Raw genomic sequence first — 20,371 nt, 5'->3', positions numbered from 1 at the left:
AGTTGTTAATGGTAATTGGGAGCACAGATTTCCAAGCTATGACCTGTGGACCGCTGCTGATCCAAAAGTCAAATTAAGTATTTTACAGCAGTTTTGTTAATATATAAAATAACTACAAAATAAAATAAAATAATCTAGAAATACGGCAAATAGTAATTTCATAGTTAGGTTTTAAAGTGTTTGTGAGAAATGCTGAGATTTGTAATGCTCTTTTGGTCTCAAATGTTCTCGTATTTTTGAGATAGGTCATGTTTTTGACACCTCTTTATATTTCTCCCCATTGTTACAGTGAGTACTGTAACATCTATCTGACCCAAGTACTGCAAAGATGACAATGGAGGTTCTCTACATACATAGGTAGACTTTTCATATCACTTTGTTTTACTATTTAAATTAAATCTAATTTGCTAATTTACTATTGAAATAAAACTAATTTGCAAAGCCTGACTTGTCAGTAGAGCACCCGGCTATGGGAGGCATAGGGGAATAACTTGTTTTTTCTGCTGCAGACCAACTGTGGACAAGTTGCTTCCCTTCTCCAGGCACTGACTTCAGGGAGGGTAGTAAAATAAACCAGCTGATGTTATAAAATGCGTTAACATCTAATAAGGAAGTGCATTATTTGAGAATTGGATATAATTAGCATCATTTAACACCCAAAGATCTCATTCATAAAGTTGTGATGTGAATTTTTAAAACAATGAAAAACGGTCTTGACATTTTGGATAGTATAAAGAGAATAATATTATTTCTCTAAAAATTAGCATAAAGCATTCATCTTCATTTATATTTTGTATCTTGTGGATTAGTTTAAATTGTCTTGTGGTTTTAATCTAGATTTAAAATAGCTAGGGATTTCCACATTTGGTTAACACTTATAATGTATATATACAGTGAAATGATGTTTTGACTTCCTGCTCTCCTCATCACTTTTTTGCCCTGTCCTCATGAGAGCAGACTGAAAATTCATTTCTCTTGGCTTTGTTAAATTCCATTTGTGTTTGGGTATATTGTTGAGATGAACTTTTTCCTAGAGCAAAAATGACTGATCATTGTCCAGTCTGCATAGTCTAGAAAGACAGTTGTCTCATTTATTTCCTGAAAAACTGAAACCCTTTGTGAATGAGAGAACGGAACATATTATGTTATACAACTGGAATAAATTATATCTTTTTCCTTTGACAGTCATAAAGATTTGTAAAATCAATTTAAGACACTTAACTGTTAGAGTTTGGTGTACTCTGATTAGTATACAATGGTACTGAAAAGAATTCTTGCCACAGCTTTGTGTTGGGATAAATCTGCTGACTTTCAGCAGTTAGAAAGTGTGTACAATAATATAAGAAAAAAACCGAACAAACAAACCAGGGTGAAGTCTATCGTTTTCCTTAATAAGCAGGCCTTTTAAAAGCACCTACATAACATAGCTGCCCATATTCTAGCATTTACTTATTTTACAAAATCACACTTATTCTCAGCTCATGGGTGCTGTACTTACAACAGTTTACAAAGAGTAACCAAGTTACTTCAGTGAAACCATATCTAGAAAGATTATTCTGCAGAGCTTTTAGCAAAACTTAGAAAATTAGGTTTTGGTGGAATTCAGACACATTCACCCTGAAGGAGGTGTACCTATAAATAGTTTGTTGGAAGTAGACCTGTATAGCATCTTGCATCGACAATTGACAACATTTTGCATGTGGATGGTTCATAAAGTAATAGACCATGAGGGAGGAAAAATATTTTAAAAACCAGTTTGCTCAAATGCATTTTCTAAGTTGTGTTTTTACATACATGAATTCATTTTCCATGTCTTAACTGGAGTCATAAAAGTTTAAGTATGGATAATCTTACAACCTGTTCAGCTTAGAATCAGATTTGAATTTACATATTTATTCTTGCCATAACATAATATACAGTATTCTGCTTTGGTTTTATGTATGATATTGCTCATGAAGAGAAGTCATGGCCACTGAGCGAAGTTCCTTCCCGAGGAGTGGAAGAAAGCAAATGCCATTTCCATCTCCAAAAAGGACAAGAAGGACCATCTGGGGAATGACAGACCAGTCATCCTCACCTTGATCCCTGGGCAGATCGTCCTAGAAACCATTTCTGAGCTTGTTAAGGATAAGAAGGTGATTTGGAGTTGTCAGCATGGATTTATGAAGGGGAAATCACGTGTGACCAACCTGATAGCCTTTGATGATGAAATGACTGGTGCACTGTGTGAGGGAAGAGCAGTGGATGCTGTTTACCTTGACTTTAGCAAGGCTTTTGTCACTGTCTCCTTTAAGACCCTCATATACAAGCTGATGAAGTAGATAAATGGATGGACGGTGAGGCAGTCACCTGGCTGAAGGGCTGCGTTCAAAGGGTTGATACCAGCAGCATGCAGTCCATCTGGAGACCAGTTACTGGTGGTGTACCCCAGGGGTTGATCTGAGGGTCAATACTGTATAATGTCTTCATGAGGGACCTGGATGATGGGACACAATGCACCCACAGCAAGGTCGTTGATGATACAAAACTGGGAGGAGTGGTTGATAGACCAGATGAGTGTGCTGCCATTCAGAGGGACCTCAACAGGCTGGAGAAACGGGCCAACAGGAACCTCATGAAGTTCCCCAAGGGAAATCCCAAGTTGTGTCCCTGGCAAGGAATAACGGCCGCCACCAGAACAGGCTTGAGGCTGACCATCTGGAAATTAGGTTTGCAGAGAAGGCCATGGGGGGGTCCAGCTGGACACCAACTTGGACACGTGCCAGCAATGTGCTCTTGTGGTAGCACCCTGGGCTGCATTAGGCAAGCTGTTGCCAGCAGGTGGGGGAGGTGATCCTTCCCCTCTGCTCAGCACTGGTGAGAGCCATCTGGGGTGCTGGGTCCACTACTGGACTCCCCAGTATGAGAGAGACATGGACATACTGGAGCAAGTCCAGTGAAGGTCCACTAAGATGATTAAAGAAATGGAGCATCTCTCAGTCAAGGAGAAGCTTGTGAGAGCTGGGACTGTTCAGCCTGGAGAAGAGAAGGCTCAGGGAGATCTTATCAATGTCTATAAATAACTGATTGGGGGGGGAGTAAAGAAGACAAAGCCAGACGTTTTTCAGTGGTGGCCAGTGACAGGACAAGAGGCAGTGAGCACAGATGGAAATACAGGAAATTCCACTTAAACATAAGCAAACCACTTTTTCAGTGTTATGCTGGTCAAACGTGGGAACAGGCTGTGCAGAGAGGTTGTGGAGTATTCCTCCTTGGAGATACTCAAAACCCAACTGGACGCAGCCCTGAGCAAACTTCTTTGAGCAGGGGGACTGGACTAGGTATCTTCCCATGTCCCTTCCTACCTCACCTGTTCCGTGATTCATGGAGAAGCAGTAGTATAGTAGTGGTATCCTCTTTTTTTCCCTTTTTTTTTTTTCTCTTTTAGTCCTGCAACACAGTCATTTTCCAGGTATGGGCATGAATTTATTAAGACAAAAATTGGATACACATTTCTTACTGCATACATTATGGTGTATTTAAAGAAATGTTAATATTAGTTGCCCTTTTTAAAGGGGAAAGTTTAGGATTTTTTTTTTTTGTTTCCACAAGTTATTAAAGCAATTTCAGTTTTAGCTTAAGAACATGATTCAGAAGGTTCATGCTTAAAAATAACACTTTATTTAATCAAGACAGAGCGACCTCCCATGGAGTTGGGAGACTTTAGCATCTCTGAAATTCATTCCCTGATGATTTCATGTTATTCTTGATTTATGGTAGCATCACTGAGGACAGAGTTTGTCTTTATGTGAGAAGAATTGGACTTTTGACTTGGCATGATGTTAGACATTGTTAATCCTGCTGTCTGGCAGACCTTACCATTTAAAAACTCATGATGTAAACAAGCTACTTCAATTTTCAGGTAAACAAAGTTGTTCTTACAAAGGTCTTGCCTTGTTTAGATCTTACTTCAGTGGGGCAATTAACTGATGCCTTTGGATGTTGCTTTCCACCACAGTAATTGAGAAATATCTGTATTGAAGACCATTAAGTAAACATTAATATGTTTTCAGTAAGCTCAAAATAAGTATTAATTATGAAGTCTTTTTCTGGTTTTAGAATTCTAATAATTATAAGCATCAGTGAAGCTTATTTCAGACTTCAAATACAGAGTTCCAACAACCGTCTGTTAGTTGCAGGTGACATACCCTTTTAGAATGTCATCATATCTCATTTTTAAGTATCTCAAGTCACATAATCAAGATTTCTTCTTGTGTACTTATTTAATATCAAAACCCCCCTGGGTTCTTGGTTAAGCTTAGTTTCCAGTATTGCCAGCAGTGAAACTTCTGTTCCTTCTGAGAGGGTTACAGAGGGTTTTAGCTCTTGTTTTCAGATGTTTTCCTTCTAATTTGCTCTAAATGTTCCTTTTCTAAATTTTATCCCTTTACTTGTCACTATGTACTTTTGAATAATTAAATGGTATTATGTAATGTTTCTCTTCTTGTTGTTTATGCTTTTCCAATATCTGCAGACATCATCAAAGCTTAATTTTATATTGAAAAAAACCCATTTTGTAGCTGACATTTCCTGTTTTTCCATTCTCACTGCCATAGACATTTTGGAAAAAGCATTTTCCTCTAAGATGAGTTCCTTTTAGTAAAGATTCAATAATTTAGTAATAAAATTCTTAGAGTTAATATTATAGTATTAAAACAAGTGAGCAGGACATCTCCACTTGCTGAATAAGTAGACAGTAGTTACTTTTATTAACTTCCTGTAGATTCTCTTGATTTCATAGAAGTACGAGAGTGGGGAGTTAGCGTTGTTCACGTCATCAGGGTGGTGAGTTACATTCCTTGGTTATTAGACAAGAAAATGGGATTGATTGTGTAGCGGAGTATAGATCTAAGAAAGGAAAATGCATGGTCGTTTCAGGAGTTAGGGGTGATGGGAGAGAGTGGGACGGATGGAGGGAAAAGAGCTGTGAGAGGAAGCAATACTGGAAGAGACCTTGAAGTCACAGATTCACAGAATTGCAGAGGACCTCTGGAGATCAACTAGTCCAACTCCCTTCTAAAGCAGGATCACCGAGTTTGTCATAGATAGAAGGAAGTCCCCAGATTTGGGCACTGGGGAGTGCTCCAATTTTTCAGTGTTTCCAATGTCCTCTGGAGAGGACTGCTTGAAACTGTACAACTACAGGCTGGGCAGAGAATGGATTGAAAGCAGCCTTGAGGAGAAGGACTTGGGGGTGTTGATTGATGAGAAGCTCAACATGAGCTGGCAGTGTGTGCTTGCAGCTCAGAAAGCCAACCGTGTCCTGGGCTGCATCAAAAGCAGCGTGACCAGCAGGTTGAGGGAGGGGATCCTGCCCCTCTACTCCGCTCTTGTGAGACCCCACCTGCAGTACTGCGTCCAGCTCTGGGGGCCGCAGTATAAGACAGATATGGAACTGTTGGAGGGAGTCCAGAGAGCCAGCCACAAAGCTGATCAGAGGGCTGGAGCACCTCTCCTATGAGGACAGGCTGAGACAGTTGGGATTGTTCAGCCTGGAGAAGAGAAGGCTCCAGGGAGACCTAACTGCAGCCTTCCAGTACCTGAAGGGGCCTACAGGAAAGCTGGAGAGGGGCTGTTCGTCAGGGAGTGTAGTGATATGACGAGGGGTAATGGGTTTAAGCTGAAGAAGGGTAGATTTAGATTAGATGTTAGAAAGAAATTCTGTACTGTTAGAGTGGTGAGGCCCTGGCACAGGTTGCCCAGAGAAGCTGTGGCTGCCCCTGGATCCCTGGCAGTGTTCAAGGCCAGGTTGGATGGGGCTTTGGGCAACCTGGGCTAGTGGAGGGTGTCCCTGCCCATGGCAGGGGGTTGGAACTAGATGGGCTTTGAGGTCCTTTCCAACCCAAACCATTCTATGATTCTATGAAACTGGGAATTGTGGGCCCTGTTGCATTCTCCATTAATTGTGGACACAAGACTAACCATACAGATTAGACAGGTTCATTTTAAAAGGCAGCATGATTCACAGCTGGCTCTTGGGTCTTCATATTAGAGAATGAGGCTGTTCTACTTATCTATCCTTGGGTTTTATGATAGCATGGTTGCATGCTAGGGTGGTTAGAGTAACATGGAGTAGCTCAGGGCAGCTGAGAATAGGGGACCTCATTATTTAACCTTGCAGCTCTTAATTAGCACAAGGAAGAGTGCTGTCCTGGAGCAAATTAGGCTTTAAAAATATCCAGCCTACTTTTCCAGCTGCTCTTTCTGTGAGGATGTAAAAATCTGTATGCTTTGTCTTTATGTAATTTGGCACTTGAATTTGTTAGTACTTTTCTGTAGTGGGCTTAGTGCAACTTCCTTGTAAGTTTACACCACCCCTGTATTAGGGAGAAGCTGTATTTGCCAATCTTAGTGTAGACCTCACTTGATCATAGAGCATACGGACTGCACAAACTGAAGCCTGTGATATAGCTTAAATCAGCATTTCTTGGTTCCCTCTTCTTTTTTAGGACAACTCCCATCAGTGCTGAGAGCAGATTCAGTCAGGACTCCCAACAAGTCAAAACTCACGGAGAAATGAACTCTCCCATTTGATCCCCTTCTCCTGATAGACCAAATGACTGCTTGGTCTAATTCTCCCAACCACGTCTCGGTACATGCAGTGCAGTTTGCCTTGGTCTTGCCCAGAGTTGGTGATCTGCTCGGTGGGGCTGTAGCCTGTGCCCAGCCATTGGAGTGAAGGAGCCCTGGAGCCATGACGGTGTAAAGTGCAGGCAGGTTATTTAGAAGTTGCCACACAAGCTTTTTAAAACCCTTGTTGGGTGATTACTAACGTACCAAACAGCACAAGACAGCGTGAATCTCCAAGAACAATTTCTTGCAAAACGCTAGTTCTTTCTTCCAAGTTTAGCCACTGAAGAAGGTCTGGGCAGAAAAAATTTGGAAAATAACCCTAATTTTTTGTAATTTTTGTATTAAAATTACTGTAGGGTTTGAATGCTTTTTTTTATTGTAACTTTCACGTGATCTTTCTAAACTTTAAAGAAAAAGCTAACACAGCTACCACTTGCAGTTTGACTTTGTATCTCTCATACTTGCACTAAATCCTGGTAAAGAACTGTGTTCGGTGTGATGTATGAAATCTATGTAAACTTGGTTTCATTAATCCAAGCAGATAAATATGTTAACTATGAACTCTGATTGGAATTAAGATTATCTTTTCTTTTTAAATGGGCTTTGGTGGAAGTTACCTGATGAACAGATAAACATATAAATAGCAATGTAAATTCCAGTGCTTTTTCAGGTAGCACTGGTAAAATGTGCTGGTTAGTTAATATAATTTAGTGCTTTAAATTGTTCCCTTTTTCATTAAGATAAGGCAATAAGCAAGCAAGATTATTTACTTTTTAAATTAATGTGCCTTTACTAAAGTTCACTGATAGTATTAGGAAAGAGCGATGCCTATAAAACAACAATCTGTCACATCATCTCTCTCTGATATAATGTATGTTAACATAAAATAGAAATAACTTTGAGACCTCGTTGTTTACACCCCTTTCCCCTGTTGCAGTCATCCTTTCACTTTGGACAATTTCTTCCACCTGGATTTTGTTCTTTCTTTCCTCTTCTACTCTCTGTACAACGTGTCCTCCTGTGCGTGTCTCATCAATTTTCTGGTCTGACACCAGTCACCTCTTTCCTTTCAGACTCTATTTCTGCCTAATTTGTTCAGCAACAAAATGGGGAGGGAAGAGTTAGCTTTAGCTTTGGAGACTTTGAAAAAGTCGTACTTTCTCTGGGACATCTGTTGCAATGGTAGGCTCGTTCCCATGGTCGTCAGAAAGAAACCTGTAGTTTCCTAATTTTCTGTCATCTGAGGAGCCAGATCTCAATATTTTTATCTTTGTGTTCAGAGTCAGCCTCTTACAGCACCAAGCTGAATTACTTCAATGTATTGTATGACTGATTTTTCAACGTTCGTTGTTACTGATTTTTTTTAGTGATTCGCAGTGCTTGTCCTTCTGGTATTTGAATTGCTGGAAGTTTTCTGGATGTTCTTGTGCTCAATACTGTAAAACTGATTTTCTTTGTCACCACCTGGCTTTCAAGTCTCAAATAATTAATATATTGAGGAGGACACTTGCGCATAGTATGGAACCATCTCTGAGAATTAATATGCTGCACATTCCAAATGCATTATGGCCAAACAGCTGACAGAAAAGAAATTTACTGTATAGTCTTACAATACTGAGGAGAAGTGAGCCCAGATATTATCCAGTCTAAATAGTAGTTGATTTGTCCTCTGTGATTTTATGGGACCCTTGCCTGGTTTTAGATTTGTAACAGTGAATTAGCTGGTTCTGTATGTGGTGAGCAATTATATCTTGATCATATTCTGCTTGGTCGGTGAGATAAAAATACAGAGTGGGAATCAGCTTGCTGGTACAAACACTCAGGTTCACATGTCAACAAGTAGTTGTCTACATGTGAGTTAAGTCTCGTCTCTGGGTTCCCATGATGTGTTGGCTGAACACCTTCCAAGCTCCTTTGATTTCTTTTGACTCTTCTCAGTATGTTTGTGTGTGTGTTGCAAATCCTTGCCTTCACGGCCACATCTAGTCTGAGTCTGATACTTCCACACATGTCCTAAGTTAGGAATTGCCAAATCCAGTAGCCTCAAGCTCAGTCATTCAGTGCTGGAGAGCCTCAATCCTCACGTGCAGACCCACGCACAAACAGGTCTCTCAAACAAGCCCCAGGCTCCACAGTCTCCCTAGCAGCTGGTGTGGACCTCCTGGTCCCTCCAGTAGCCAACTCACAGACCCTCTGGTTTCTCCAGTGTCCAGCCCAGATTTATGGCCACTTTGATACTTGGATCCCAAGCCTCTTACCCTGCTCATGGGCTACACTCCCACATACACAGCGTGCACCCACTCAGGTGTCTCTGTTGCTGGCGCTGCAGGCACATGGATCCCTGTGACCCACAGTCCCGCTCCAGGTGCAGACAGGAGCAAATGAATACTTCTGTGCTGAGGACAGAAGTATCATCTGCTTGCCCTACGTGAGATTTTGAGATGCATTAAAAAAATGCCCTCAAGTGTGGAGGTCCCATCTCTGCTGCTGCAAATCCTTCCTGTAGAAACAGAAAAGGAAAATTGTTAGGGATTTCTAAAAAAGAAAAAATGGATATTTCCCACCAGTCTACCTCACTGCTTTTATACTTTTCCTAGGCTAGATTCATCAAATTTATTCAAGGTGGTAAATTCCACATGAGTCGGGGCAGCTTTGTTATGGTATGAACTCAATAGAAGCCCCAGTAAGGGAAACTATTTATTCTAGCTTAGTGCACTCCCAGCCACCCTGGTTATACTTCCTTTCTGGCCAGGACAGCTTTTCAAGGCTGTGGAGGATGGGAGGTTGCAGCAGCTCTCTGTCTCCACAGTCTGCTCTCCTGGTGGTCTGGCCACCTGGAGAGCTCTGCATCGGGGTTTCTGAAGCAAGCCTGTGCCTGGCCCAATACCTTTCACAGGCATTTAAAACCCCAAGAAATGGAGAAAAAAAAAAAAAAAGAAAGTGCTTTATCTATTTCTGTAGCTGCCCAAGATTTTCGGGTTCTTACAACGGTAGGTCCCCACACCATGAGTAGCTGTTGTACCTTAGCGCGTGCCAAGTATGTGCGTGTGTGTTTACACACAGTATGCCATGATACTTCATGTAGGCATTTAGTGGCTTGGACATTTACCTCTTTTGATGAGTCTGGAAACATCATTACAGGAACTTAAATAAATTAGAAATAGAAGCTAAAAGTAAACAATAAAAGAGCTGCAGCAGTCCTTTCTTTCTCTGTGCTACTATTTTAATCCTCCTGTGAAAATCTGGGTAAGTTGATCACCCCCTTGTAAAAATGTTTCCTTAAAACAGACAAACCTTTGAAATTGGATCTTCTGAGAAGGTTTTGTTACTGTATGACGTGTCTAATGGGTAGGTGCTTCTATTATCAGGATAGTCTTCCATATCGTTTTACTGTCTTGATGCACTGCTAATGTTAGATTTTGATGTATTTCCTCTTTGGTATTTATCTGTGGGGAGACAGCTCTTTTCTATTTTCATCAGAAATTTTTATATGTTTCTTAGGAAGACTTATTTATACTTCTAGGGAATGGAAGGTTCTTTAAAAGATTCTCTAATGAACCATTAAAAGCAAAGCACAAGTGAAATGAAATTTGTAAGTTATATTAAAACATCAAGTTCAGTTTCAGTTCCCAGAAGCAAGGGCACCAAATCTTGGTTTCCTTTTTTTTAGGGCTTTCTTTTGGTTCTTAACCTACCCCGTGTTCTACAACTTGGCAAAAATCTGAGCCCCCGACTCTTAGTTTAATGTTTATTCTGCTATGGAGAAGTACAATGGCAAAAGTGAAGAAAAAAGAATGGAAGAATTTATTACTTTAACGGCTTGTGCATTTGTAGTTATTACCTACAGATAGATAGGGGTAAAAAAAGAATGTGTTTGGTATCTTAAAGAATATTATTCTATAAGCATGTTAGAATCAAGAAATATATGAAATGCTATACAAATACAATTAACCAAGTATGAAAGCCTTATATTTTTTTTAGTGTCTAAAAAATCCCGTATCCATTGCAAAGAAAAAGGAAGCGGCTGTGGGGAGGTGTGGTGGGGTTTACTTTTTGCTGAAACCACCGTGCCAGTATCTCGATTTCTGTGTGTGGGAAAGAAGTTGGCAGAAGTTACGTGGGAAAACAGTGAAGGCAAACTGAGATAGAAATAACTTTTCAAGGTAGAAACAGTGTGAGGGAGGAAGAAAGAAAGTAGGTGCATCCAGAACTTGATTTTCAATGTAATCGAGTAGTGCAGTTGGTTTTGCATCTCTCTCCTTCATGTTTCAGCATCAACTCTGAGATATCCTTTTGCATCAGAATAGAGCAAAAAGATTTGATACCTGTCTCCTCTCAGATCAGTGCGCTGCATCTTGATGGCATCTCTTTTACCTTTCTTGCCATTTAGGGAGCTGATAGTTACTTGTGAGAGAAACTTCTAAACGCAGACAGGGAGGGCATCTCAATGTAGAGGCCAAGGTAGAGGCAGCATCCTGCCTCAAAACCGGAGTTTTGTTCTTGCGCTTTGCTGTCTTTGGAAAAGAAAACCAAAAACCTTTCATTTGTATATGTGGAACACTTAGTAAAACTGTGAACGAAAGACATTTGTGCTCAAGATGGTAATGCTGGCAACCATGCATTTACTACTCACTTACAGAGTTGTTTTATTTTGCGTTTTGCAAAGAAAAAATACTTTTAAATATTAAAAGGCTAGTGAGTAAGAATGAACAACATATTGTGGTTGTGATAACTGAATTCTATTTGGTTTTATCTACCTTGTGTGGTTAGAAAAAAAAAGTAAGTTTTCTGTTAATATACATGTGTATCTTACTTTAAAAATAAACAAACTGAAGGTTTATCCTATATGAGCACTTGTTTTGAATCTGTGATTTTTGTAATATTATTCTACATTCCAGTGTAATATGGTAACAAATATTTCTATTTTTATATGTATTTCCTATATAATATCCAGGTATTTGCAGTTTATAAAATATTTAATAGGATCTGGATTGTTTGCTGTGCTGTGCTATATAATCCTAGGAAGTATCTGACCTTATAATTCATGTACATCATAATAGAGAAAAAATCGTTTGTTGTGCTCATTTCAGAGATGTTGTACAGCCCGTTAGAAAACATGACCATCTCTGTAAGATGCCGATAGTCTCAATGAGAGAGGCAAATGATAGAGAACAAATACAGAGTGTAATTTCCTCATGCTGTGACTAGTGTGGTACAGCGGGTTACGCTCAGATGTTGTCCGAGTAGTTCTTGTTGTGCTCTTACACATATCAAGCTGAAATTTAATATCTCGACAATTTCGAATGCTCTTTGAAGAATATTGGATATAAATTCATTATTAGATAAAGGAAAAGACCCTACTATATAACTCTTTAGCTGTTTATAGATAAAATATTCTTTTATTTTATTGCAAGATAATGAATGTTTTTGTAAGGAGATAATATATTCAGTCGCATATGAAGATTTGAATCTTACTTATAAATAAAATTTCACTATTTTTATAAGAAACTGTAGTGTTATTTTTGGCCTGTGCTATTTAATTTACAATGAATATATTTTACATACTAGTTTTCTTATTTTAAAAACTCAGGTTTAAGAAGAGAGAGAGAATTTTTTTTCTTTTCTTATTTTTTTTTTTTTTAGTTTTTAGAAATACCCTGAGGAAATATTTGAAAGGATAGCAAGTTGTCTTTCACTGTAATGATGTAAGGCTGGAATAGTGGGTTTGGTGGGGGTTTTTTTATTATTTTGATATTCATGTAAGGATAAAATATTTTCAATGAGCCAGAGTTGGGCCTCATTGAGACCATTTTGCGGGAAATTTGAGACCACTTAAATTTAAAAAATAATTTAGCCAAAAGTCAGATACAGGGGGACAAAAAGTAGAGCAACCAGTAAACCTTTGGAATGGTTAAGGACTTTGATTTCATGAATTCCTTTGCTTTCATGAGGCTTCCGTTGTTGGATAATTGTATTTCAGAAATGGTGTGCCTGGTTTAGGATGCTGAAGTACAAATACCAGATACCAGACCAGGTGTGGTACCCTTCAGACCAGGTGATGTAGGAAGTCAGTTGAGCAAATTTCTTGAAGTCATTTATCCATGACTCTGGCTAATTTTTGTTTGCCGCAGCTCTGGGAAACCAAGGGGTTTTGCTGTCACAGAGGGAGAGAGGTGTGGATATGTGAGGCAATCAGTGTGGCAAGAGGAGTATTCCCTTTTTCCAGAGCTCCTTTGTCACTTCTTTATTCCATCACAGTCATGTTTCTCTGCTCCTTCATGAATAGGTAGCAGGACAAAATTTTACATATACTATGAGAATGCTTGAATCAGTTCTTGAAGCCATTAATCATAACATGGAAAAAAAAGTGCCCTTTTTTTTTTTTTGTAAATAAAAGAACTGAGATAAGAGAGAGTGAAGGATTTTGATAATCTTGAATCCTCTATCACTTACACAAATGACTGAATAAATAGGGAAAAACAGGGTTACTTATTTATAGCATCCTTTTTGAATAGGTAGTATGATTGATATATTAAGAAATTGTTTCAAAGTTGTGTGTAGCACAGAGAAATCTGTGAAGGGGTGTGTGTGTGTATATATATATATATAAAAAACCACGAACCGTAGCTGGAAACCTTGAATGCCCCATTCTGTTACATGGGCTGCATCAAAAGCAGCGTGACCAGCAGGTCGAGGGAGGGGATCCTGCCCCTCTACTCCACTCTTGTGAGACCCCACCTGCAGTACTGCGTCCAGCTCTGGGGGCCCCAGTACAGGAGAGACATGGACCTGTTGGAGCGAGTCCAGAGGAGGCCACAAAGCTGATCAGAGGGCTGGAGCACCTCTCCTATGAGGACAGGCTGAGAGAGTTGGGGTTGTTCAGCCTGGAGAAAAGGCGGCTCCAGGGAGACCTAATTGTGGCCTTCCAGTACCTGAAGGGGCCTACAGGAAAGATGGTGAGGGACTGTTTATCAGGGAGTGTAGTGACAGGACAAGGGGTAATGGCTTTAAATTGAAGGAGGGTAGGTTTAGATTAGGTGTTAGAAAGAAATTCTTTACTGTTAGAGTGGTGAGGCCCTGGCACAGGTTGCCCAGAGAAGCTGTGGCTGCCCCTGGCTCCCTGGCAGTGTTCAAGGCCAGGTTGGATGGGACTTTGGGCAACCTGGGCTAGTGGAGGGTGTCCCTGCCCATGGCAGGGGGGTTGGAACTAGATGGGCTTTGAGGTCCTTTCCAACCCAAACCATTCTATGATTCTATGATTCTATGATTCTATGATATTCCTTGCACCACACTGAGCAATCCATTTCTGTACATACAGGTATATTAAGCTATTATAATTATTATTATGAATTATTATTATGTATTATTCATATTTTTATTTTTCTGAAGACCACCTACTTTGTTTCTTTTTAACTCATTTTCATAACCTTGCAATAAACCTCTTTCTTTCAGGTTTTCCTTAGGAGACGCTCGCAGACCACTCCATGAATCTGCAATACTGGTGGAAGACATCGTCCACACTCAGCTGATCAATTTGGTAAGAAAATAACTTACAAAATAATCTTCACTCTGAAAATCCTTGAAACAGCATGAAATTTTCATGATCAAATGGCTAATAATAGATTGTTCTATTTTTAGAAACAAGTAAAATGCAGAAAGTGAGGGTTATGTTCTGGCCTCAGTAGTCTGTAGAAGCCACTGCTAGGCTTGCAGAGAGAGTGCGCGCGCTTTGCTTATGGTTATGTACTGAATTTGTGTCATATCTGCTCCCTTGGGAATAAAGCTGATGTATTTTGTTGTTAAAAACCTTAAGCTGCTAAAAAGAAAAAACTGACTAGTCATTTGAAGACCTCATTGCTAATTTTTTTCTGTTCTAGCATTTGTGTTAATGCATTATTTGCTTAATATTAATGTTCTAATATTCTTACTTTTTATGTTTTGATTTATGTCAAAAAATAATGCAGAAATATTGAATATTTTTCCTTACTGAAAGCCAGTGAAAGTGTTGTATAAATGAAGCTGTTTCGAATCTCATCTGTCAGAAGTAGTTTTAAATTTTAACCCCTCCATAGTTTTTAATTACAGTTCAACACCACCTCTTAAAGAAACAATGATGGTATTTTACACCATGGCACGAATCTGCCATCTGACACTTTGTACATTAAGTTATATTCTTATATGTCACTTGTAGCTTGAGAAGCACAACAAATGTTTTTTTCTTATTATAATGATTCTTCAAATGAAATTACTGGCATGTATGAGTATACACATTATATAGAACTAATGTATATAAATAATACTAATACATATTGTAACTAATATTTACATATGATGAGTCCCTGGGTCAGTTAGAGCTTTGAGCTGCATATTCCTAGATCTTTTCTCTATAATGTGCCCTGTCAGGAATCAGAAGGGTTTTTAAGTTTCAAGCCAGGTTCCGCTACTACATTAACTAGAATGAAAAACTTTTGTAAACCGATAAAATTCAGAATGGGGGAGACCACATACTATAAATATATATGTATGTGTGTGTATATGTATAATATATATTTATATTATATATATTATTTACATAACATATATATTATATTTTAAAAAAATATACTGTAAATAAACCTCCCCCTGCCCACTGTTTGCCTGCAGGCAGGTGCTTTCCTTCAGCTTTTCACTTGATCCAGCAACCGTTCGGTGGCTTCCTGAATCACAGCAAACACTTTGGGGTTCCTTCCAGCTCCGGGAAGTTTTTTTCTGCTCATAAATCAGTAGCCCGGCGGTGTATCCCTGTCTCCACCGTCTCCCGGAGTCTTTGTGCTGTGGCTTCTTTGCTTATTATGCTCCAAGTCTGTCCCGAGCGGCTCCTGGGGAGGGGACAACCTCTTTCCCCTCTGTAGAGGTTTCCCACTGGTTAAACATGCTGCTCCGGGCATATATTTGTAATTCTTATTCGAGCTCTAACTACTACAAAATAACGTTTTCTTTTTGTTAATGACTCCCTTTAATTTATGCAAACCGATGGCTGTGGCTTCGCTCTTCCTTTACTAATAATGTGGTGACGAGTCTGTGTGCTTTTACGTCCCACCGAGGCTTAGCTGAGCTGAGCTTTACATCAAAACGTGCGTTTGGAGAAAACGCAACCTGCAGCCATGTGGTCTTTGCACTTAAATCAAAGCCGGGCACTTACTTGGGGAATGACCGTGACCCGGGGTTAACCCTGCGTGGGGTGTAGGAGCATGTATGATTTCCTGACAGAAGGAAGAATGGGAACGGAGCAGCAGATAAACAGCTTTTCTAACCTTTCCCCTCTCAGCCCAAGACAGCACTTTATTTCTGAGGAAGTGAAAGTATCTTTAATAGCTCATTGCTTTGACCTCTGACATTCACATGCCGGAACTCTTAAATCAGGAGCTTTCTACATGCTCCAGACTTCTGATAGGGATTTTTGCACATTTGTCATCCTTTATAACTGCACATCCTTATTGAGCTGTTACTATGTAGTTATATTAAATTTTCATTTTACATGTAGGTGTTCATGTGGATATATATCCAGTACTAGAAAAAAGCCATTTTTATAATTGAAGCTGACTGCAGATGTAAATTTATTGCTCGCTACCTGGATTTTGTCATATTGCTCATGTTAATGGACTACACAGTTCTCATGATGTAATTTAATGATTTCTTCTCAAAATTCATCTCCATTTTGCCATCCATAACACATGTATAAGGCCAAACTGCAGAAATTACTTTCATGCCTGCAGTAAAACTGGCACGTTGTGTACATCTTTCATAGTAAACATTTGCAAGAAGAGCTCATACTTGTTGATTAAGTCCAGGTTTGAGCTTCTGAGTTAAAAAATAAGTTGCCAGTGCGATTACCTTTGATTGGTTGACTTTTGATATCTGGGAGGTTTATAGTTCCAGCTTCCTATTTTCAAAGTTGATCTGAACTCTATTAAATTGGGTTGGTTTGGACAGTTTTATACCGTCACTGCTTCAAACTACTACATACTTCATCAGGTCCAGCTGCCATAGCAGATGACTGCACTAACAAGTCAAATTCTTGAAAAGCAGGCTTTTTTAAGTCTGCATCACATTTTATGATCGATTTTTTCATGTGTTTTGAACAATATGTATGCTGCTATACATTAAGTTAAATTCTGCTAAAAGTATATACCAACGTGTAGAAGGAAATGAGCATCTCCAGAGGATGATTCACATCATCCTAAAATTAGTTTTGGAGTTAGGTGAGATGAACCTCTTGAGGAATTTTTTTTCCTCAGCTGGCTAATAAAGGGATCCTTTGGCAGCTTGCTGGGGGTTTGAATATGTAGGAGACAGGCATAAAAGTTCAGAAATAAATTGCATCTAATTTGTGTCAGAATGCTAGCATGAGTTTGAAATTTTTTTTTCATATATTGTAATTATAACAAATGTTTTGCTATTTGCATATCAAGCAATATAAAACAAAAAAAAACCCACTCTAGATTGAGAAAGTTTGGTAAAGTTTTTGTTCAAGCATAATGTATTTGGAGAGCACAATGAATTCAAGTTTTAATTTGAAATCAAATTCACTGTTGACTGACAGTATTTGTTTAGTAACTGATCTATATGTATCTGTAGGTGTCCTGATATTACCTCTAAAACTGTATTTATTTAGTGTGCTAAGACCAGAGGTCCCAGTCAAGGCTATATTGTTCTCTATGGTTAAGCATGAGTAGTAGACGTCTGTTACAAGGACAGTTGTGCCTACAAAAAAGGTTCAACGGGGACTGCAAAAAGATGTTAATCAGAAGGGGACAAGCCTTTAAATTACTTACCGTTTGAAGTGAAACAAGGCCTTTTTCAGTTCATTCTTTCATCATATCCAATACGATTTGCATGTGCAGTAAGAAGATTTTGAAGCATCATATGTTACAATAATCTTTTAATATCTGTTCAGGCCCTTGCAAAGGGAACTCAAAGATCCTGCTTTAGGAAAAATCAATATTATTCATCACTTTGTCAAGAAAAAGAGGCTCTAAGTAAGAGAAATGGAAGAGGGAATCTTCTCGGTAATTAAACTACCATTGGGAAGTTTGGCATCAAAATAGCTGAAGTCTTGCACGCACCTGGATGTAAAAGCATCTGGAATTTGTTTCATGTAATATTTAGGAAAGAAGAAAAGTCTCTCCTCACCTTGACCATCTCTATCCAGAATTTCTGTCATGCTGGACTGGATCATGGGAAAATGTAGTAGTATTAGACTAATATTAAAACCTGAAGATCTCTTAGTTTCTTCTCTTGATAGGCCCATAGAGCCGTGTTCATGCTTCAGATGTCATGTTCAAAGGCTAAGAGACAGGAAGATCATGCTCTGCTACTTAAATCAAAAAGGCAGTTAAGGAGGTACCTTCCTTGTGGTGGGAACATATCAACTGGGCATTTGTTATCAGAATGAACTACCAGCAGTTTGCTCTCTAGGCACGCTGAATATGGTGGTGGTGGTAGTAGTACTGACACCTGCTTTCACAAAATTTGATTATTCAATTTAGCACTAGATCTGAAGTTCAGTCCTTTACGTTTTGTTTCTGAGATATCAGATGGCTTCTGGGAAGAGATTCGATTTGTTTTTACAAAGTGAAAGACATTTTAGCAGTAGCACAGAGTTCAGCAAGGGGAATATCAAAAATTACACAGGTAGCACATCAAAAATACAGATGTGCTTGTGAACTTTAGAGTCCAAAAGTCTCTTACCTGCTGGTAAGTAACCTTACGTGTTTGTGAAAGACTGGCTGCTCAGAGGGAACACCACAGCACAATGCAACGGCCTTGGACTGCATCCTTTAAATGTTTTCTCAGCTAGAATTCTTTGTAAAGTGTGATAAGTCATCGCGGAGACTGTCATGAAGGATAGAATTGATGTTAATAGAGTTGTGGTTTATGCTCCCTGTCAGCTAATGTGTGTCTTCTAGAAGATGCACTCTGATCTCTTCAATTGATGTCAAATGATTGAAGTCAAACCCACTCAGCTGGCTTTTTTAGAATGCAGTAGTGTCATGTTAAAGGAACTTTAATTGCACAAAATCACGTTGTACACGCTATCTGTTGGGATTTTTTTTGATCACTTACTTTTAGCTTCCTATGGAAGAATTCAATTTCATACAACTTGTGCTGCTACCTAATACTTATTAATATTCCATTCTTGCTTCTTTTGTAGGAGCATGATTTGGGTGTCATGTTACATATATATGCATATGTGAACACTTTGCGTATACAAATAGATAATTTTAACTTTTTCTGGTTTATTACTATTGGAATTTAATTGTCTTTTACATGGGTAATATAGTTAATTCAGAATCAGTCCTTTGGTCTCAACCATAGCACAGAACACAGGTCAGCAGGCAAATAATCTATACTGGAGTACGTAGTTTATTTTAAATTGTGGCAGTAATTCATGGGTAGAACACTTACAGTGAGATGCAGAGATTCAGCAGTATGCCAAGTCCCGAGTAAGTCCATCGTAAATCCATCCTGTGGAATAAATTGCTTTTTATAGTAGGGATTTAAATGAAGATTGGGTAGTCATTTGCCACAAAAGGAAAAGGAATGGTGAAAATACAGAGACAAGCATAAGGATAGGTTTACTGATACGAAATGCTAAGAACTTAATCATGATCAGCTTGAATTTTATGTTTTCAAAGGGCTGTACATGTTCTGGATGAACATGGTGTGCTTTCTTCACTTCCCAGCTTTATTCCTGCAGCTGTTAACCATTTTTATTGCAGTTTAAAAAGAAAGGAGGAGGGAAAACTCACCTTCACTTGCCCATTGAGAGAAAAAGACAATGGCAGTGGGAGAGTGGAGTAGGAAAAGTGAGGATTTAAACAGAAACAAGGACAGAGCTTTCTTGGTTCTTTACAGCCTGCTCCTACAGGTTTTGGGGGTTTTTTTAAACCAAATCACACTCGTTATTCATTCACAAAGTGGATTAGTCATTTTAATACGTGTAACCTCTATGCTGTTCTGAAATCATACAGTTCCAGGTTTGTTTACTGCGTTTTTGAACTGTTGGACTTGAAACTTTTATATACATAATTGTAGAATTTCTTACATTCCTTTTAAAAAAGATTTGAAACCAGCTCGTTCATTAACAGAAACTGCCCACTGATAAAAAACCCACGTGTGAAGCGCTGTTCACTCTTGATCCCAAAGTTATACGCAACTGTCACTTATGCCACCCTAGTAACGGGAAAAGTCCTTGTTTTACGAGTCTGTTTTAAAACAGTAATAAAGTTTCCTGTGCAGGACATTAATTAGAGGGGTTATCAAAATAAGACAAACTAATATAATTTGTGATTGTACAAAATAAAGGAAGTCGAGGGTACCATAGGGACCTAATGAATCACAGGATGGAAACAATCTTCTGGCTAACTAAACATTCAGACTTTGTACTAAGTCATAGGGTGTATATACAACTCAGCAAACCGGAACACGCTGTGTGTTTACATGAATGGGATAAAGGAGTTCACAAAAACCATCTGGGAAAAATCCTTCGACTATTCATTCTGTTCCTACCGTAAAGTAAATTAAACAACACGCATACGTTTGCAGCAAACACGTGGCACACCTGCCCTGGAAGAAGTCAAACTGGAAAATAAAAAATTTCCTGAGTACCAACGATGTGCATTTATTAGCATTGCTCTCGTATGATGGAAGAGAAGATACTTTATCTCTAGCAAGCGATTTTTAGTCATTCCCTGTGCATTTACATCATTTCAATGTG

At 38.9% G+C, this 20,371-nt stretch overlaps 1 protein-coding gene across 9 annotated transcripts in view; it reads left to right on the top strand.

The window, feature by feature from the left end:
• SUPT3H (SPT3 homolog, SAGA and STAGA complex component) overlaps nucleotides 1–20,371 on the top strand; it is a 283,193-nt gene that overhangs the window by 130,088 nt on the left and 132,734 nt on the right. For all 9 annotated transcript variants that reach the window (XM_054820115.1, XM_054820119.1, XM_054820111.1 and 6 more), the window contains one exon: nucleotides 14,065–14,149. In XM_054820115.1, coding sequence (XP_054676090.1) covers nucleotides 14,065–14,149 — 85 coding nt within the window. The remainder of the gene's footprint in view (nucleotides 1–14,064; nucleotides 14,150–20,371) is intronic.

Source organism: Grus americana, chromosome 3 (genome assembly GCF_028858705.1).
Source record: "Grus americana isolate bGruAme1 chromosome 3, bGruAme1.mat, whole genome shotgun sequence".
In the NCBI taxonomy this organism is placed as follows: domain Eukaryota; kingdom Metazoa; phylum Chordata; class Aves; order Gruiformes; family Gruidae; genus Grus; species Grus americana.
This window is presented reverse-complemented; position numbering and strand designations above follow the sequence as displayed.